Below are 16,855 nucleotides of genomic sequence, written 5' to 3' on the forward strand. Positions count from 1 at the left end.
TGGTAGTTGAGAAGTTATACCTGTCTCTCAGAATCTTTTATAGACCAACATAATAATAAACTCCATTTTTGCATATTTTGATAATTTTTTTCGAAAAATCTGACCAACGAAAAATTCTGCAAAAAAACTATTATTTAGTTCAATGTTTGATATACTTGCACAATTTTTTTAGATCTCTAGGACTTTTAGTTCAGACATAGCCGAATTTATTGCAAAAAACGAGATTTTTGAATTTCAATTGTTTATAACTAATAAATAATTAACAAATTCACATATTTTTTGTGTTAGTTATACTTAAGCTGACCAACTCTGACGAAAAAATCCGTACACCATACCGCAACGAAGCGAAATCGTTCATCACGCTCAGGCAAACGGTTTTCATAGTGTACGGATTTTTTCGTCAGAGTTGGTCAGCTTAGTTATACTCCTTACATCCCTAAGAGTGGATTAAAAGCAAGAATTCGTATTTAGATGTCAACGCTGCCTAGAAATCCAATAAAAATTCCCACTGCGTCGCAAAGGGTTAATGGCAGCGCTAGACGACGATTTGCAAAACTCTACGTTTTTTATCCTTTTACAATGCAGGGGTAATTCGGGCCTCCCTACGGAGCAATTTCGACCGTAATTTTTTTATTTTTATTGTAATGGGATTATGTTATGAAATCATTGTTGGAGAAATTCCTTAAGTGGCAAAAAAATAAATTTTGTTTCATAAACTTATCAGGTTAGTCACAGCTGTCGATTGGCGCATCATGCATTTTCGTGCGTAGCCGCAATCCGCTGAACGGTGGTTGATGGAATGGAGGGTCCGATTATCCCCGTATGCTCATTTCGCACAAAAGTGGTGAGTAGGGTGTCCCAAAATGACATCATGTTAAAAAAGTCATCGGGCTCACTTCTTAAATGAAAGGTTAGGGTATTGGGACCACTTTCTTCTTCGGAGTGAGTTTGCTAAAACGCTTCCTACTGGTGGCGACTTGATTTTTTGAAAAATTGGCCGATTTTGGATAAAATTTCAAATTTATGCCTGTTGAAGTGGTCCTGAACTGTCTTAGATTTTTTTTCAGCATTTTTTATTTTTCTGGAGATCCAAACGGAGAAGTTTGGTTAGTTAGTTTGTACAAATTTGGAATTATAAGAGCGGCAGGGCCATTAAAACTTAGTAAAATGTGAATTTTTTGGTGCTTTTCAGTATTTTTTCTTCAAAACTGGGTATCTACAAAATTTTAAAAGTACGGAAAACACTTTTTATAGTTGAGCCGAATTCAGGGGTGTAATTTTACTGAAGAAAGTGTATAGCTATGGCTAATGGGGTATGAGTTATTTAAGTTTTTGTTAGATAACCTTTGACATTTTTAGCACTTTATCAAAAATAATGCTGTTCCAAAAAGTATATCAGTTCAAATGTGCTTTGACCACACATTTTTTTTTTTTCGAAAAATAGAAGGAAAATCATGAAAAATGACGTTTTCTGTACGTTTTTAGTATGTCAGGACGAGGTTTAATGAGCATCTAATGATAATGACGCCAAGTCTCTAATTATTTTTTGAAGAGTTAATCCTCCATAATTACTTCTAGGAGGCATCTTCAACAAAACGATTGTGTCAGAAGATGCGCTGTATTCTGTTGTAAAAATTTTCGAGGATATTTGCCCCAAATTTGACTATTTCGGAATTATGTGATCTAAACAGTAAATATCAGTTTTTCAACACTCACCTCACTCTTCCGCATTTTTCTCCACTTCAAAGTTCCTAACATGAAAATAAGACTTTATATACAAAATGTAAGTACGTTAATCAATTCAGCCTTCAAATATACGCCATAACTTGCCATTAACTCGACATATTTGTTTAATTTTAGTGATTTTCAAACCCGCTAGGTGGCTATTAGCATAGAAAATATTTTTTAAAAAAATCGTCATATGCTCATAAAAACCGATTCTGATGCACTAGAGACAAGCGAAAAACGCCATTTTTCATCATTTTCCTTCTATTTTCCGAAAAATAATATGCGGACTAAGCCCACCTAAGTTGTTTTATTTTGTAGAACAGTGTTATTTTTTATGAATATCATAAAATGTCAAAAGGTTATTTAACAAAAACGTAAATAACTTATACCCCATTGGCCGTAGCTATACACTTTCTTCAGCAAAATTACGCCCCTGAATTTGGCTCAACTATATAAAGTGTTTTCTGTACTTTTAAAATTTTGTAGATACCCAGTTTTGAAGAAAAAATACTGAAAAACACAAAAAATTTCACTTTTTACTAAGATTTAATGGCCCTGCCGCTCTTATAATTGCAAATTTGTACAAACTAACTAACCAAACTTCTCCGTTTGGATCTCCAGAAAAATAAAAAATGCTGAAAAAAAATCTAAGACAGTTCAGGACCACTTCAACAGGCATAAATTTGAAATTTTATCCAAAATCGGCCCATTTTTCAAAAAATCAAAAGTCGCCACCAGTAGGAAGCGTTTTAGCAAACTCACTCCGAAGAAGAAAGTGGTCCCAATACCCTAACCTTTCATTTAAGAAGTGAGCCCGATGACTTTTTTTAACATGATGTCATTTTGGGACACCCTAGTGGTGAGCGTCTTAGAAATATATCTGTGTTTTCGCACAAACGAAAATCATTCCATAAAATAGGAGCCTCAAGCTTTCCAAAATATTATTACCTGTTATTTTTTCACTTTTGTTTGCTACTTTAATCACGGTTTTACCATTATAATGATTTTTGTTTTAAGGATGGCAAAAAAAATGAAACACGTCCTTTCTAAAGAAAACTGCAGAATGAGATTCATTTGTCAAAATTATTGTTTTAGGATGGCGCTTCCACAAATATATACGACAGTCAGAAAGTTGTACGATTTTCCGATAAACCGAGGGTCCTAATTACCCCCAGGGTCCTAATTACCCCCAGGGTCCTAATAGCGCCGGGTTTCTCTATTCATATTATACTCGTAGCATCACCGATTTTTCAATAATAAAAATGTAGTGAAAATTTGACTCCCTTTACAAGATTAAGATTATATTGGTCATGATGTATAAATTACCAGTTGCATTGTTTATATTAAAGATGTACGGAATCAAAATATCGCTAAATACAAAATATAATGCCACAGCACCAACCATTATTTATTATTCCACACACGCCCCCCTCTCCTACCATGTTCATAAAAATTATCACGACTCTTGCTATTTCTCTATCCATTTCTAAGTTGTGTCATAAGATATTCAATAAATAAATTTATTGCGATGAAATTGTGTAGGTTTAGGAAGACACAAATATTTTTGTCTGCTGTTTCCCTATATATTTTTTTCATTCGTGGAAAGGTGCTGGGTCATTAGGCCGAAAGCCAGTAGGCCGAATGTCGTTCGGCCGAATGCCGTTAGGCCGACTGCCATTAGGCCGAAAGGGTCATTGGGCCGAAGGCCATTTGGCCGAATGGGTCATTAGGCCGAGTGGGTCATTAGGCCGAATGGGTCATTAGGCCGAATGGGTCATTAGGCCGAATGGGTCATTAGGCCGAATGGACCAAAGAGAATGATAAATATGTATTGCGGTTGTAACTGAAAACTTTCAATGAAGGGTGACTTTTTACGATTTTTTAAAATTTACAATAATAATGTTTAGAATATTTACAACACCTTTCTCGTTGCTGTAATGGAACAAATAAATTAAAGCGACGCCTAATGTGGCTACGCCACATCGCTTTATGTCAAGTGCTGTCCGACATCGCTCCGCTCCGTCGGACTTAAACTAAAAAAAAGCCCCTATGTTTGAGTAATCCGGGCAAACGAGTGGATCACAGGTTTGCTTGCGAGTGGCCGCCGCTTCCGACGGCGGGTCGGCGGCCACCTCGTCCGGCGGATCCTCAGCGGCTTTACGCCGCTTCGGATCCTTGTCCTCGGTTATGCGGCTAGGCCGCATGCGCATAGAGCAGTGTAACAACCGAAAAATAGTTTTGGCTAGTGGTTATATTAAGTTAAACTGATTTTTTTTATTTTATTACCTATGCTTTTTATAAATAGGATTTTATTTTGAAATATCTATCATTGGCAATATACTTTGGGTTTGATTTTCTGGTGAACGGTACATTCTGAGAAATTATTTCCGGATATTGATATTATAATCAGAATGGTTTTGTTTGGTAATTGTATTTTCTAGGGAAAACTCTTCGACATTATATTTTCTAGGGAATGTTTAGCTAAAACTTATAGAAACTTATTTCGGGAATGATTGCGACAAAAGCAATAATATATTCATTAATTGCATAGGTATTAAAATTTTTAACGACTTTGCGGAGTCGTTCATTCTTCTGAGCGTATTCATTTCTCTGTGCGGTTCTTCTTCCAACAAGGAACACATTCGCCCACACACTTCGACTGGCTATGCCACGTTTCGACCTGGTTTGTTGTTCTTGATAATTCAATACATTGGAATATACAGATCAAAATGACGGAGGGTATATAGGAAGACAGCGCTGCGGAGACTAACTAGCTAACGATCAGAGGTTAATCGAAACTACCAACTCACAAAGAAGTACTCCAAATTCCATGGTACGTCGTATACTAAATCTTTTGAAGTAAAGAAAAAAGAACGGTCCCTTCAGTTTTTGCGACCTTGACAAACAAATTTGATGATCGAATTTTCCATCTGGCTCGTAAAACTGGTAGCAATTGTTTATTGCTCGTTGCTAAGTTCGTTTCAAGGATCGTTGCTACATGCATCTGTTATTTTTTACGAGCAAAAATGCGTAAAAATTTTTAAATCATGCAACTCCACCGAGATTGGGAGAACGTAGCTCGTTAAATGGACTAGGAAATGTGCCAGAGAGACCTTATGATGCGCTAGGGGTACGTTGTAAACATCGGAAACAATTTGGGTCGAAACTTTAATTTTTCGGAAGTTATGACATATACTCAATTTTTTATCTTATGACATACGGCTTGTGTATCTTAATGTTCCGGATGATACATGCAATGCTAATGAATACGTATTGGTATGCGCAATCAGCAAATTAAAAAAAAAAATGTTTCTAAATAAAATATATATAAATAAACCCATCACAAGCGATGTTAAGGAATATACAGCACTCTCCAAAGAAAAGCCAAGCACCTTCGATTATCAATGCGTTTTCTGTTTGACATTTCGTGGGACCCTCTAGTACAACATGACTTTTTAGCCGTGGGAAACTCGTGAACCCGTCAGCTCAATTAGTCTCTGAAACGATGCTTTTAATCAAATGACATTCAGCGCAATTCGGCCTAACGACCCATTCGGCCTAATAACCAATTCGGCCTAATGAACCATTCGGCCTAATGACCCATTCGGCCTAATGACCCATTCGGCCTAATGACCCATTCGGCTTAATGACCCATTCGGCCGAATGGCGTTCGGCCTAATGACCCATTCGGCCTAATGACATTCGGCTTTATGACCCATTCGGCCTAATGGCGTTCGGCCTTGCAGCATTCGGCCTAACGACTTTCGGCCTAATGGCCCGACACCCGTGGAAACAAACTTAATATTACATTCTACTTGAAATAGAAAATATTTGTAGTCCTCACAAACTTTGCAACATGTTTGTATTATGAGAAAACTATAACTATTTTATATTCAATCCCTGGTTTCCGTTGAAGATGAAGAGAATTTCCGTCGAAACGTGACACTATGGAGAGTCATGTGGCCAAAAATCGATTTGCAAATTTTTATGCTTAGGGATTTGCAGCTTGGAGACCTTGGATTCTGTTGGTCCCTAAAATCTAATAGCAACACGGCGCGTGCTTCAGGTGGTGGATAGAAACGAAGCGATACCCTGACGACTGGCAGATTGAATTATTTTTGCTATCAATTCAACTAGATCCAGACCGATGCAGAATCCTTTGGTTGATGGTTCATTACATATAATCTAAATTAAATATCATTCAATTTGCACAATGCATTAAAACTTAAGGCAATTAGCCAAAGTACTCGGATCATACCAATTTAAACCCAAATCTAAAGTAAACATCTTTCAATTGCACAATGTATTGAATTTAAAATTTAAGTGAACTATCCAAAGTATTGGGGCCATATGAAATCAAATGTTCAAAATGTGCCTAGTAATTTTAAAGAACCATCATCCACGCGAACCAAACCGTCAAATATAGTTGCTATGTTCCCAAATATAAGCAACTTAAAGTACATCCCTTCCGTTATTTTCTTCTTCTTCATTTTTCTGTTTTTGTTTTACTTCTATTAGTTTGCTTTTCCACTACTCATGTAAACCAAAAAATCAGTCAATTTATACGCTTCTACCTAATGTCTTAATTTTTTTTTCTTTTGATTCGGCATGTTCTTTTTCCTTTTATAACTATATCTTATTTTAGAATCATTGTAATACTCACTAACACAATCAATTGCATATTCTCTCATATACACTCATAATATCTCATTCAAAACATACAAACGCCGCTAGCCTTCGCGATAACACAAACCGGGTCACAAACGCGAACATGCTATTTTAATCATCCACACATACTCGCGATCTCGCCAACAACCCACCGCTCGCGCGATCATGAGTCGGTCATGTTAGGATGTCCCTGCCCTCGTTCTTAACAGCCTAGATTCATGTCTTCAGTGGGACCAATAAAAAATGAGGCTCATATTCATTAGACAACACATATTTATACACGCGAAATCACATACGATCTGGCATACGCGACAAACACGTGAACATACAAGCGCTTGAGCTTTTCGCGATCTTCCACGCACATCTACGGTTGCGGTCTCACAAACTTGATAAAACCACGGGATAAAATGAACTTTTTAACACTTATAAATTGGCACACATAATCACAAAATACATACATTAGCTATCAAACCTTATGGAGAAACATACCGTATACCGGGGTGACTTTGATCATCGGGGTGACTTTAATCACTCGAAACTTTTTTCGTAGATCGCTTATTAAACCAAAATAGTCTACCGAATCATTTTAATTTGAATTGATTTTTACTCTAAACTTATGAAATACTGATTTGTTATACTTTTTGAGTATATTGTTCGGTTTTTGGGTACAAAATATACAAAAAAACGAAATTTGACCTGATTTTGACGAAGCTTCGTAAAGTGTCTATTTTTTATAAAACAAATAAATCTCAGCTTTTAGCAAGAGTAATAAATTAAAAGCGAGTTTTATTTTCCTTTAGATTAGGATATGCTAAATTTAGTTTCAAGAGTTTGTTTATTGTTAATACATTTTTTGTGAAACTAGTTGGCAATAATTTCAAATTATTTTAAGCTAAAATTCGCAACATTTTTTTTATAGTTCAATATTCCAACGTGTTAAAATGGATGAAACTTTTTGTACATTGATAAAACACTGAAACAAAACAATTTTAGCAGTTTTAAAAGTTTTCAGAATCTTTTATTCTAGTTGGACACAACTTATTCGAATTTTGGTTACTCGAATTTTACATTACATTGAAATACTTTGTATAATACTAATTAACATCTATTTAACAATGAGTATCTTTCCAGAATTAGTTTAAACACACATTTGAACGAAAAGCATTGACATCAATAACTTAATGTGGGTGAACATGCAGGTTATCAAAGTCACCCCGGAACACGAAAACGAACTTCAACTTGAAATCATTTTTGAAAAAATAGCTGTAAACGGACAATTTTAGGTCAAACCATCCAATCTTGTTCTCCATACATCAGTACATGCTTTAAAAATATTAAACTGGGAAAAAATGAGTTGCGTCTAAAAATGTTATGATTACTTCGAAAAGTGATCAATGTCACCCCGGTTTACGGTATTGTATTTATTTCTGAACAGCCAACAGTAGTACTGTTCAATGCACCTTTTCATCACATTCGGCAGCGCAATTATTCGTCAAGTATACATCAATCCGTTAACCCTACCCCAAGCCACACCCTGTTCCTCTCCCAAGGCGTTTTGGTGGTCCGCATAGACTATTCTACCATTACCTTTCCTCTCATCGGCCTTGGACTGACTTGCGCTCTCATTGCCCCATCAAACGCTGCAAAATGAAAATGAAAATGATATTATTGGAATGCATATTCATTATATTGGAAATATAATCGATGAATATTTCATTTTATTTTATTCATTTTGATGATTTTATTTATTTTTTGCTATGTATTCAGTATTAATTTTGTTCATTTAATTCATTTCATGTATTATTTTTTTCCATTTCATATATTTTATTCAGTTTCTTCCCTTTATTAATTTTAATAATTCTGTTCAGTCTATTCATTTCAACCAATTTGTTACTTTGAAACAATTTTGGTTATTCTATTAACTTAATAACTTTTTAAATTATTCTCTAATTTTCATGTTTTTTTTACTTTACTAATCTCTTAATGTTAGTTGTTTAATTAATTTTCTGTAATTTATTCAGTTTATTCGTTTTATTCGTGCAGGACTTGAAACTGTGGTCATCTCACTTCTTGTTGGGTGGCAACTTTGCGTGAGTTCTACAAATTATTGAATGATGCAACATGTGTAAGAAACGTCTCATTTCACTGCTAGGTGGATTAAATTGGTTTTTGGGTTTGAGACCATTGTACGGCGTTAAGAATCTCAATGCAACTAATTGTTAAACAAATTACTTTTGACCGACCAGTGTTTATATTTAGTGCAACTGTGAATACAATCGAATTTCATTCAAATCGACACACGATGGAATTGAACACCGAGGAAACACCCCCGGGGCGGAAAACTTCGTTTAAACAACCCGAACCAACATCAACTGACAGCCTGTCGCTGTTACCGTTTAACCATCGATCCGATAGTTTGCACTAGTTTTTTTCGCTCCTTGTTACTAGAAGATATGAGTGTACCTACATGCCACATGCAAGTAAACTTGGCACATTTTCCACCCGCTTCATCTGGCAATCGAATTTGTTTGATGTTTTACCCTTGCCTGCTTATGTACATACGGGCAGGATGGGACGACCAGGCTCACAACTACAATTGCACAGGAGGATATGGCTGTGCTCTTGTTGCTTGATGTTTATCCTTTTGGACCCAGCCAGCAGCCAGGACGGAGGAAGGATGCCAGATTGTTTCGGTTGTATTTGTTCGAGCCACCGTAAGCCTCCCAGCAGGATATTTTTCGTGCCAATGTTCTGGGCCTAACGCAGTTTGATGACTGATAGCTGATGATGTGTTGTTTTGTTGTGCGTGTAGCTGTATACGTTTCCCGTTCAGTGCTAGAAACAGGATTCATTCAATTTGTGCATTGTGTGCCTTTGCCAACTATTTAGATACATTTTTTTCACAATTAGCATTGTGATATTTGTGCAAATATTTTAGTAATCAATCTGGATAACTCTCGATTCTAACCGCTTTGTTTCGGGTAGCAACTGGTTCTAATTTGGCTGGCGATAGTGCTAATTATTTATGTTCCAAAATAGGAGTTTCAACGAAAATTGGTTCATAATCAAGTATAATTGCGTCTCAGTTTGATTTGCTTTGTTGAATCATACACTTTTTAAAATAAACGTTCAGATGATATCTTGAGATAAGAGATCCAGAAGTTATCAGTAGTATAAACAAGTTTCGTTATTGATTACTCATTTTTAACCCCGTATTGTATTCTCCGACAACCTAGGCGGGTAGGTGAACGACGGACGCAATCTGTCAGAAGCATAGAAATGCTGAAAGGTTATATTTATAGGTTTATCAGTTCTAAAAATACACGTTTCCATTTGAGGACATGTTTTTTTAATAAAAAAAATCCGGTTCTGTACCCTCACCGTATCTCGAAACAGTATTTGAAATCTTGAATCTTTAAAATTTTCACAAAGATCTGTGATAAGAAAGAATATAATGCACTAATAATGTTTCCGTTTTTTATCTTTCAGCGGAATCCGTCATCGGAAGTGAGTCAAACAATCAACTGTAAAATAGTACTAGAGTACTACTTTTACCCTCACACTACATCAGGCGGAAGATAGTCGCTGCTCAACTAGAAGACGAGAAGGCGTGCGTGCGGTTCATTTGTTGTGCCGACAAAACAAAAAAAAAGAATAAGGTTATTTTGTGAGTGCACGTGCGTGTGTGATTTTGTTGTGTGTACCATACTAGATAACAAAGGAAGAAGCAAAATAAGTGAGAGCTGCTGCAGCCAAATTAATAGGGAAGGCAAATATTTCAAAAATTAAGTGTTATCAAAATGTATGCTAAGGGGAAGGCGACAACGGTGCCGTCGGATGCACAAGCTAGAGAAAAGTAAGTACAATCTGTGACACGTGTGTTTTATCAAATACTAAACTGAAAACTTCTAAACTTTATGAAATGTTTGGATGAAATTGACCAACCATTAAATCACCATATCACCTCTTACATATCACTAGCGGCTACAACAAGATTCATACATCTTTCCGTGACCGACCTTGAAAACCGGTCCGCGAGCACCACGCGCCTCTCCATGTCGACTACTTATTCAAACAAGAAACGTTTCCCTCTTATCTACCCACCGGCAGCGCAACCAGTGACGAATCCGATCGTGTTACATCGCTAATCAGCGACAGCGCTGCTGTTTGGGGAGGCCCGAGTGCGCGCACAATCGCCTCTGATGCTGACTGTAGCTCTCTGGCTATCATTCTTGAAAGACAATGATGATCCGTGGTGAGCGTGAATCATGTGTGCGGTGGCGGTAGAAAAAGAGGCTGCTATTCCGTTGGCTATGACCCTGTACGAGGCAGTTAGCAATCAATCTGAAGGAAAGTTTGACTTATATTGAGGAGGGGGGCTTCGGCTGGACAAATATTTGCTTCTTTGGCTGTTAGAGTACATAGATGTTGTCAAGAACTGTGGCCTGACACGTGCAGCAGCTGGTAATTTCTCAATTTACTAAATTATTGCACAAAAGCTGGAGTACTGGATATGCGAATATTTCGTCTTTACAAGTCAGTTTATTTTTTTGCGTTCATCCTTTTTTTACCGATCAGAGCAATCAGAGCTCTGCAACATATTTTTTCCCAAGAGGAAAAATTGGTTGAACCAGTTTGCGCATGAGGGCACAACATCTAACTTAGAAAAGTTGAAGTTGAATGTTTCGTGTTTCCATTCGTCAGTAACTGACACCAACTTGCTGTCAGTTAGACTTTATATCGAAAGTAAGACCAAATTAGCGCCAGTTAGACACTAAATTCAAACAGTTAACACAACATACGTGTACTCCTAAAGCAACTGTTGATAACATAAACAGGAAATACGTCTATTGTTCGGCATATTTGCCGAATAATGAATCATCACCTTCTGATGATTTCAAATCATACTGTGGTAAGAATTGGTTTCCACTCATAATCAGCAGTGATGCAAATGTGCTTCACATGATTTGGGGCAGCTCAGATATCAATTTGAGAGGCACCGAATTGTTGGAATACTTTGAGTGCACAAATTTGCATATACGCATATTGTATGAAATCACCCAACATTTGCACAATCTAGTTGAGAAAAGGTGTTAGATGTAACTCGCTGTTCTGACAGTATTAGGCATGAGTTGGCAAACTGGTTCGTACCACACAAGCTCGTACCGTCGTTATCTGAGTAAGTACATAAGTACATCGTCTTTGATCATTTTAACGTCTAGAAGATGTAGCATCTTCTTGCGGTTCTGTGTAATAATTCAACAAAATTAGATTTAACTGTGTGGACATGGCTAGAATGTAAATTGATATTCTTTTCAATCAAGTCTTTTAACATTTTTAAAAGTGTCATTTGCACCAATTTGTATTTGTGACTAGATTCTGAACCGCAATGACCTTCTGGAAGATCCAGAATATCCACAGAAATGGCCAATTCCTAAAGTCTATAACATGCTGTTTTTTCGAAAGTAAGTGGAGCCATCTCGAGCTTGTGTAAAATATGAATTGACCCTATCGTCCACATAATGTCCTTCTGCAAAACCCAGCACATTCACAAACGTGGATCTGAAATTTGAAAGCTTTCTTCAAAGTATTTTCAGAATTCTCATTACAATATGTTGTGTTGTGTTATGACTGGAGCTTGGTTCTTGTTGGTCTCGTAATAACCTTACGGAAGACGAAACAGTTGGTTCTATGGGATTCATAACTTCTGCAAAATCATTCATTTCATTAAATAACATCGTAAAATTGCCAAAAATAACTCACTAGTGGGATTAATTATTGTATAGATAGCTGTTTGTCATGACCTAACTTCTAATGCCTTAACAACAACGCCCGTGAACGCTCTCGATCGCACCACACTCATACGAATGCTTTCAATTTTCTGTTTAAAACGAGCCTAAACTAGGTTTGGTTATTGACGCATGGTTATTACTGATATTAAATTTGAAATATCCGTTTTATAGCTGGAATAATGACGAAATACACACACAACCTTCAAATAACATTGAGAGGGTGGTCTACGAGAGTTTCACTAGTGAACAAAAGAAAGGTACGGGGTGAAAATAGTGGTTTCTTAGATAGCGAAAGTAAACAGATTGTTTAAAAAAATTTGCAAATGCTGCTGAGTTCACGCATACCTTATTCTAGTCATTTGGTAACACTTCTACGATCAGAATTCGTATTGTACTGATTGATCTTAAGGGTAAGCGATATAACTCAAACGAAATAAAATCGTCTCTGAATTGACCACATATTTGATATGTTTTATAGAAAATAAGTGTCCTATGTTACTTTAAACGTATTTGCTAATCATCACACTGATTAGTGGATGTATTTTTTTTCATATCAAGTGCCCAAAAACATTCAATGTTCCAAAAATTATTCAAGCACATCTTATTTGCACTTTAAAACTAAATAATTATTTTTAAGCGCTATAATGAGATGTAAAACAATTCGTTTTAGCTTTGCAAATAAATTAGGCTTGCCACGATTACTATTGAAGAAATTATTTGATCCGTGAAGACAAAATACTTATTTTTGAGCCTCCCTAATAAGCAGTAAATATTTGTTTTCGAGCCACTCTAATAGGTAGTTAATCTCTATTATACTTAAATATCCATACAAGACATTTAGTGCACAAGCATTTGTTTACAAAATTGTATGCACCTTCACGACTCTACACACGACACGATTCAGCGCACGGAAATTACTATCCAAAGACTCTCGTTACTTGCAACAAAATAAAAAAAAATGAGCCACCCCAATTAATAGTAATAGTACAATTTCAATATGTTAAAAAAAATATTTTCATTTGGTTTTAATATCAGCGTACTGAAATTACACAAAATGTCACAGTTTTGACTATGATCGGGTTTTTTTCCCGCTAGATTTAATAGATTAAATGTGTGATCTCGCTCTAGAGGCAGTAGTACGATCACTGTCACTAATAATCATATTTATGTCATCATAGCCCTGTGATAGCATAAGGGTTTGTGCATTGGGCTGGATTCACAAGAGTTGCAGGTTCGAATCCTGCCTTTGGGGAGAATGTTTTCACATAATCGCTTTCGTTTAACTCACCATTTCTTTCTGTTTTACTTGTTGAATACCATAAAAAAACCTTAAATAAGGTATTGGCACTTACGTCACAACCCAAAAAAATGAATTCATTGTACTAGTAGACGCCTGAATCTTTATTTATAATATTGGAACGATCGTTTTGAAAAGTTATCCTTGACTTGGTCCCAAGTTCCGCTCATTAAGTTTAATTAATTGAAAAAAGACTTAAAACTTACTTTTGTCAAACTACCGAGCTCTAGGACCAAGTTTACGAAATTTCTAGTTCAACGAATGTTTCGGATTTCCTGTAGGTTACTACAAAGCTAACAAGGTCAATGTCTCGGTCACAAGAGCGAATTCATTCAAGTGAGACTACAATGTATTTTGAATAAACCACAAAGTTTTAGTGCAAACTTTACGCTTCATCTGTATCTGCGCATCCTGGCCAATAGGAATCAGGAGCACAAATTCGTTCGAATGATACGTCTACATTTTTTTTAGAAAATTTATGCTACGCTGCTCTAGGACATTCCGGATTGTATCATATTGTTGATTGGGGCTTTTACCGCGATGGGTCATTCGTCCGGGGTATTCCGGATCTTTCGGAAGGTGACTACGAAACCGTAAATGTCCGTACTCTTATTCATTGCAACAAGAATTCTGAAAATATTTTCGAGAAAGCCACAAGCTGAAGAATCGAGTTTGTAAAAAGAATTCCGGGGTCACTAGCTGAGTCACCATATCAATATCATTTTAGTTGCGAGTTTATAGATGCTTTTCAGATTATTATAGAGCTGTAACATCAGTTTCCTTGATTAACCATATTGTTAGTTGTACAGCACTATTGACGCCGAATAACACCAGCATTTCAGAAAGATCTAGAAATCGAAATCCTTAAGACGTTCGTCTAAATATTTAAAAACAAACTCTGTTTGGTATTCGTTTTAACGAGTCCAATTAGTCAATTCGTCAAATAACTCATTAATCACTAATATCACTATGTTTGCGAAAAGTGAACCCAACATTCCGCTTCTTAGAAACACAATCATAGTTGATTTTAGGTACAGTAAGATTTGTCCCTCTGTTCTTGAAGTGGAAATTAGATTGAGTGAATGTGATTTAATTATTCTATCATGTCCTCTATCCAGTTTCATCATGTAAGGATAACGATTCGAAGCTTGTTTAAATTTTTTTTCTATCATGATTTTTTGTCCATTGTGAATAGAATTGGTCCAAAGGCTCTGTTTAGGTTAAACTACGACCAGCGTCAAATGAACAAATTAAAAAATGGATAAAAAGTCGTATGGAAAAATAGTGTTGAACAACTTGAACAACAGTTTTTTTGGTTTGTTTAACAGAAGATTTTTTTTTCAATTGGCAGTCATTATTTTTCTTTTTCGCAGACCTGAAAAGAGACAGCTCTTCGGTCGACTGAATTAAAATGAATGAATACAGTTTCCCCGGACTCCAAGTTTCTTAAAATTTCCAAAATGGCGGACATTTTAGTAAGAAGTAGATTATTTTTGTGTGGTTTTGTGTCAATCTCCTTTTGTACGCGTTGTGTTATTTTGAAGTTTTTTTAGTTTAATTATAATAAACAGGAATTCGAAAAGCGGTCAGCTTTTTTTGGAGAATGTTAAATTTTATATTGATATGTATACAGATCTTATTCACTAAAGGTAAGATTAAAGTTAACGATCGTGGTTAAACTCGATTATGCCTGAGCTTTAGTTCTGCTACTTCTTCCGGCTGAAATTTCACCTGTTAATAAATGAACAAATACGTAGAACGGCTCAATGCGTTAAATAACTGAATGGGTTTTCAAAAAAAAGCGAATGGTAAACACCCACTGCTTACTATTGCGCGCGAGGAGGCCTTTCTTCGCCTACTTTATTCGATGTGCCATTTTATTCTCTCCCGTCCCGTCGTGCACATCATTGGTAGCGCTGTCGAGGTGCTCGCGATCAAATGATTTCCCGTACTCATTTCATTTGCGGGTCCTGAGTGAACCCGTCATCTTTCGCATTTGTTTCGTCGCAGATGGCGCTGGCTGGCAATTTGGAGGTACCAGACGCAGCTTTTGCAGTTGCCATTATAGCCTGAGTTGTAGTCACCAATTTGGCCATTGTTTGTGTTTGAGGTAATAGTATTGTTTTAAGTATTTGTCACCGTTTGTTAACTTGATATTTATTTAGACAATCCCATGAGCTTCAGGCGAACAGGCTAAAATTTTCTAGTATTTTTCACATTTCACAGAAACACATCAGTCGAAACCTGTGAAAAGGTGATGGTATTGTAAACAGAGTTACAAATATTCAAATTCCTTGAATGAAAATTGATTATATTCAGCCACATTCAATTTCAATATTCAGTGACGCAGCTGAAAACGTCAAACGAACAAACCTTCCATTCATCCATGCAGATTTTCATTCGTCTCCGATTATTACACGATTTTCCTATTCATCACAAGTCGCATCAGGTTCATTTTCAGCCGTCAAAAACAGGTTCAATTATTTATAACTCTGATTGTAAACTTTGTGTTAGTGTTTCAGGCGATGGTGATACTAGAAGCAGTTTTTGTTGCCTATTTTCATGTGAATTCCGAGTTGACTGAAGTTTGACACACAATCGAATGCATATAACACATAGTTTCATCTTTGTCTCATCAGTCTCCTTGCACGCCTGCCCCATTCTTATCTTCTTCGATTGCACCGAACCAGTCCATACACGCTGTACCCGGAAATCGACGTCCTTTTCTTGATTCTCTGTACAACACAACTTTAGCTGGTGTTTCTTGCTGCATCCACTCTACTAGCCCCGCTCCCGTAGTCTGGCGCACTTAGTCAGCGATCAAAGATAGACCAATAAAGCCCTGGCGAAATTGTACAGCCGCTTCTTGCAAGGAACTGTTCTGAAGACGTCAAATTTGTATTTTAAAATTTTCGTTTTACATTTCTCGTCGTCAATAGTTTCTTTAGAAAACTTTAGGACCTTGTTAACAAAAATATTTGCTTTCTTATTTATTGTTCAGTGTAGCACTTGAAGGTGCGATACGATGATTTGATGTGCAAAGAAACGGACCCAACATGAGGAGGTCCCACATGCTTCTTGGCTTCGCGGGCTGCATCGACATCATTGGCGTTGATCGCAGAGCAATGGAAGAGGCATTTTGCCTTTCAAATGGGAGACTGCGAGAATCGGACAGACTATAAACTCGGACAAGTACATGGTAGCTAGCAGAGAGCGAGCTAGTCCGAACGGTGCTGGTGCCGAGGTGGAAATCGGTGGGAATCAATACGAGGATTTTGATGAAGTTATATATCTTGGAATACCATTGGCATCTGATAACGATGTTAGCCGTGAAGTAGAAAGACGCGTTGCGGCTGAGAATAGTACGTAG

The 16,855-nt window shown here is 36.6% G+C and overlaps 1 protein-coding gene across 7 annotated transcripts in view; it reads left to right on the forward strand.

Moving 5' to 3' along the window:
* Positions 1–16,855, forward strand: part of LOC131692795 (single-stranded DNA-binding protein 3) — a 158,811-nt gene that overhangs the window by 52,862 nt on the left and 89,094 nt on the right. For 6 of the 7 annotated variants that reach the window (XM_058980078.1, XM_058980074.1, XM_058980077.1 and 3 more), the window contains exon 3: positions 9,886–10,252. In XM_058980078.1, the coding sequence (XP_058836061.1) occupies positions 10,197–10,252 (56 nt within the window). In that variant the 5' untranslated portion in view covers positions 9,886–10,196. Of the gene's footprint in view, positions 1–9,617; positions 9,637–9,885; positions 10,253–16,855 lie in introns of those variants that run through there. The other variant, XM_058980075.1, reaches the window with a different exon arrangement.

Source organism: Topomyia yanbarensis, chromosome 3 (assembly GCF_030247195.1).
Source record: "Topomyia yanbarensis strain Yona2022 chromosome 3, ASM3024719v1, whole genome shotgun sequence".
Lineage (NCBI taxonomy): Eukaryota > Metazoa > Arthropoda > Insecta > Diptera > Culicidae > Topomyia > Topomyia yanbarensis.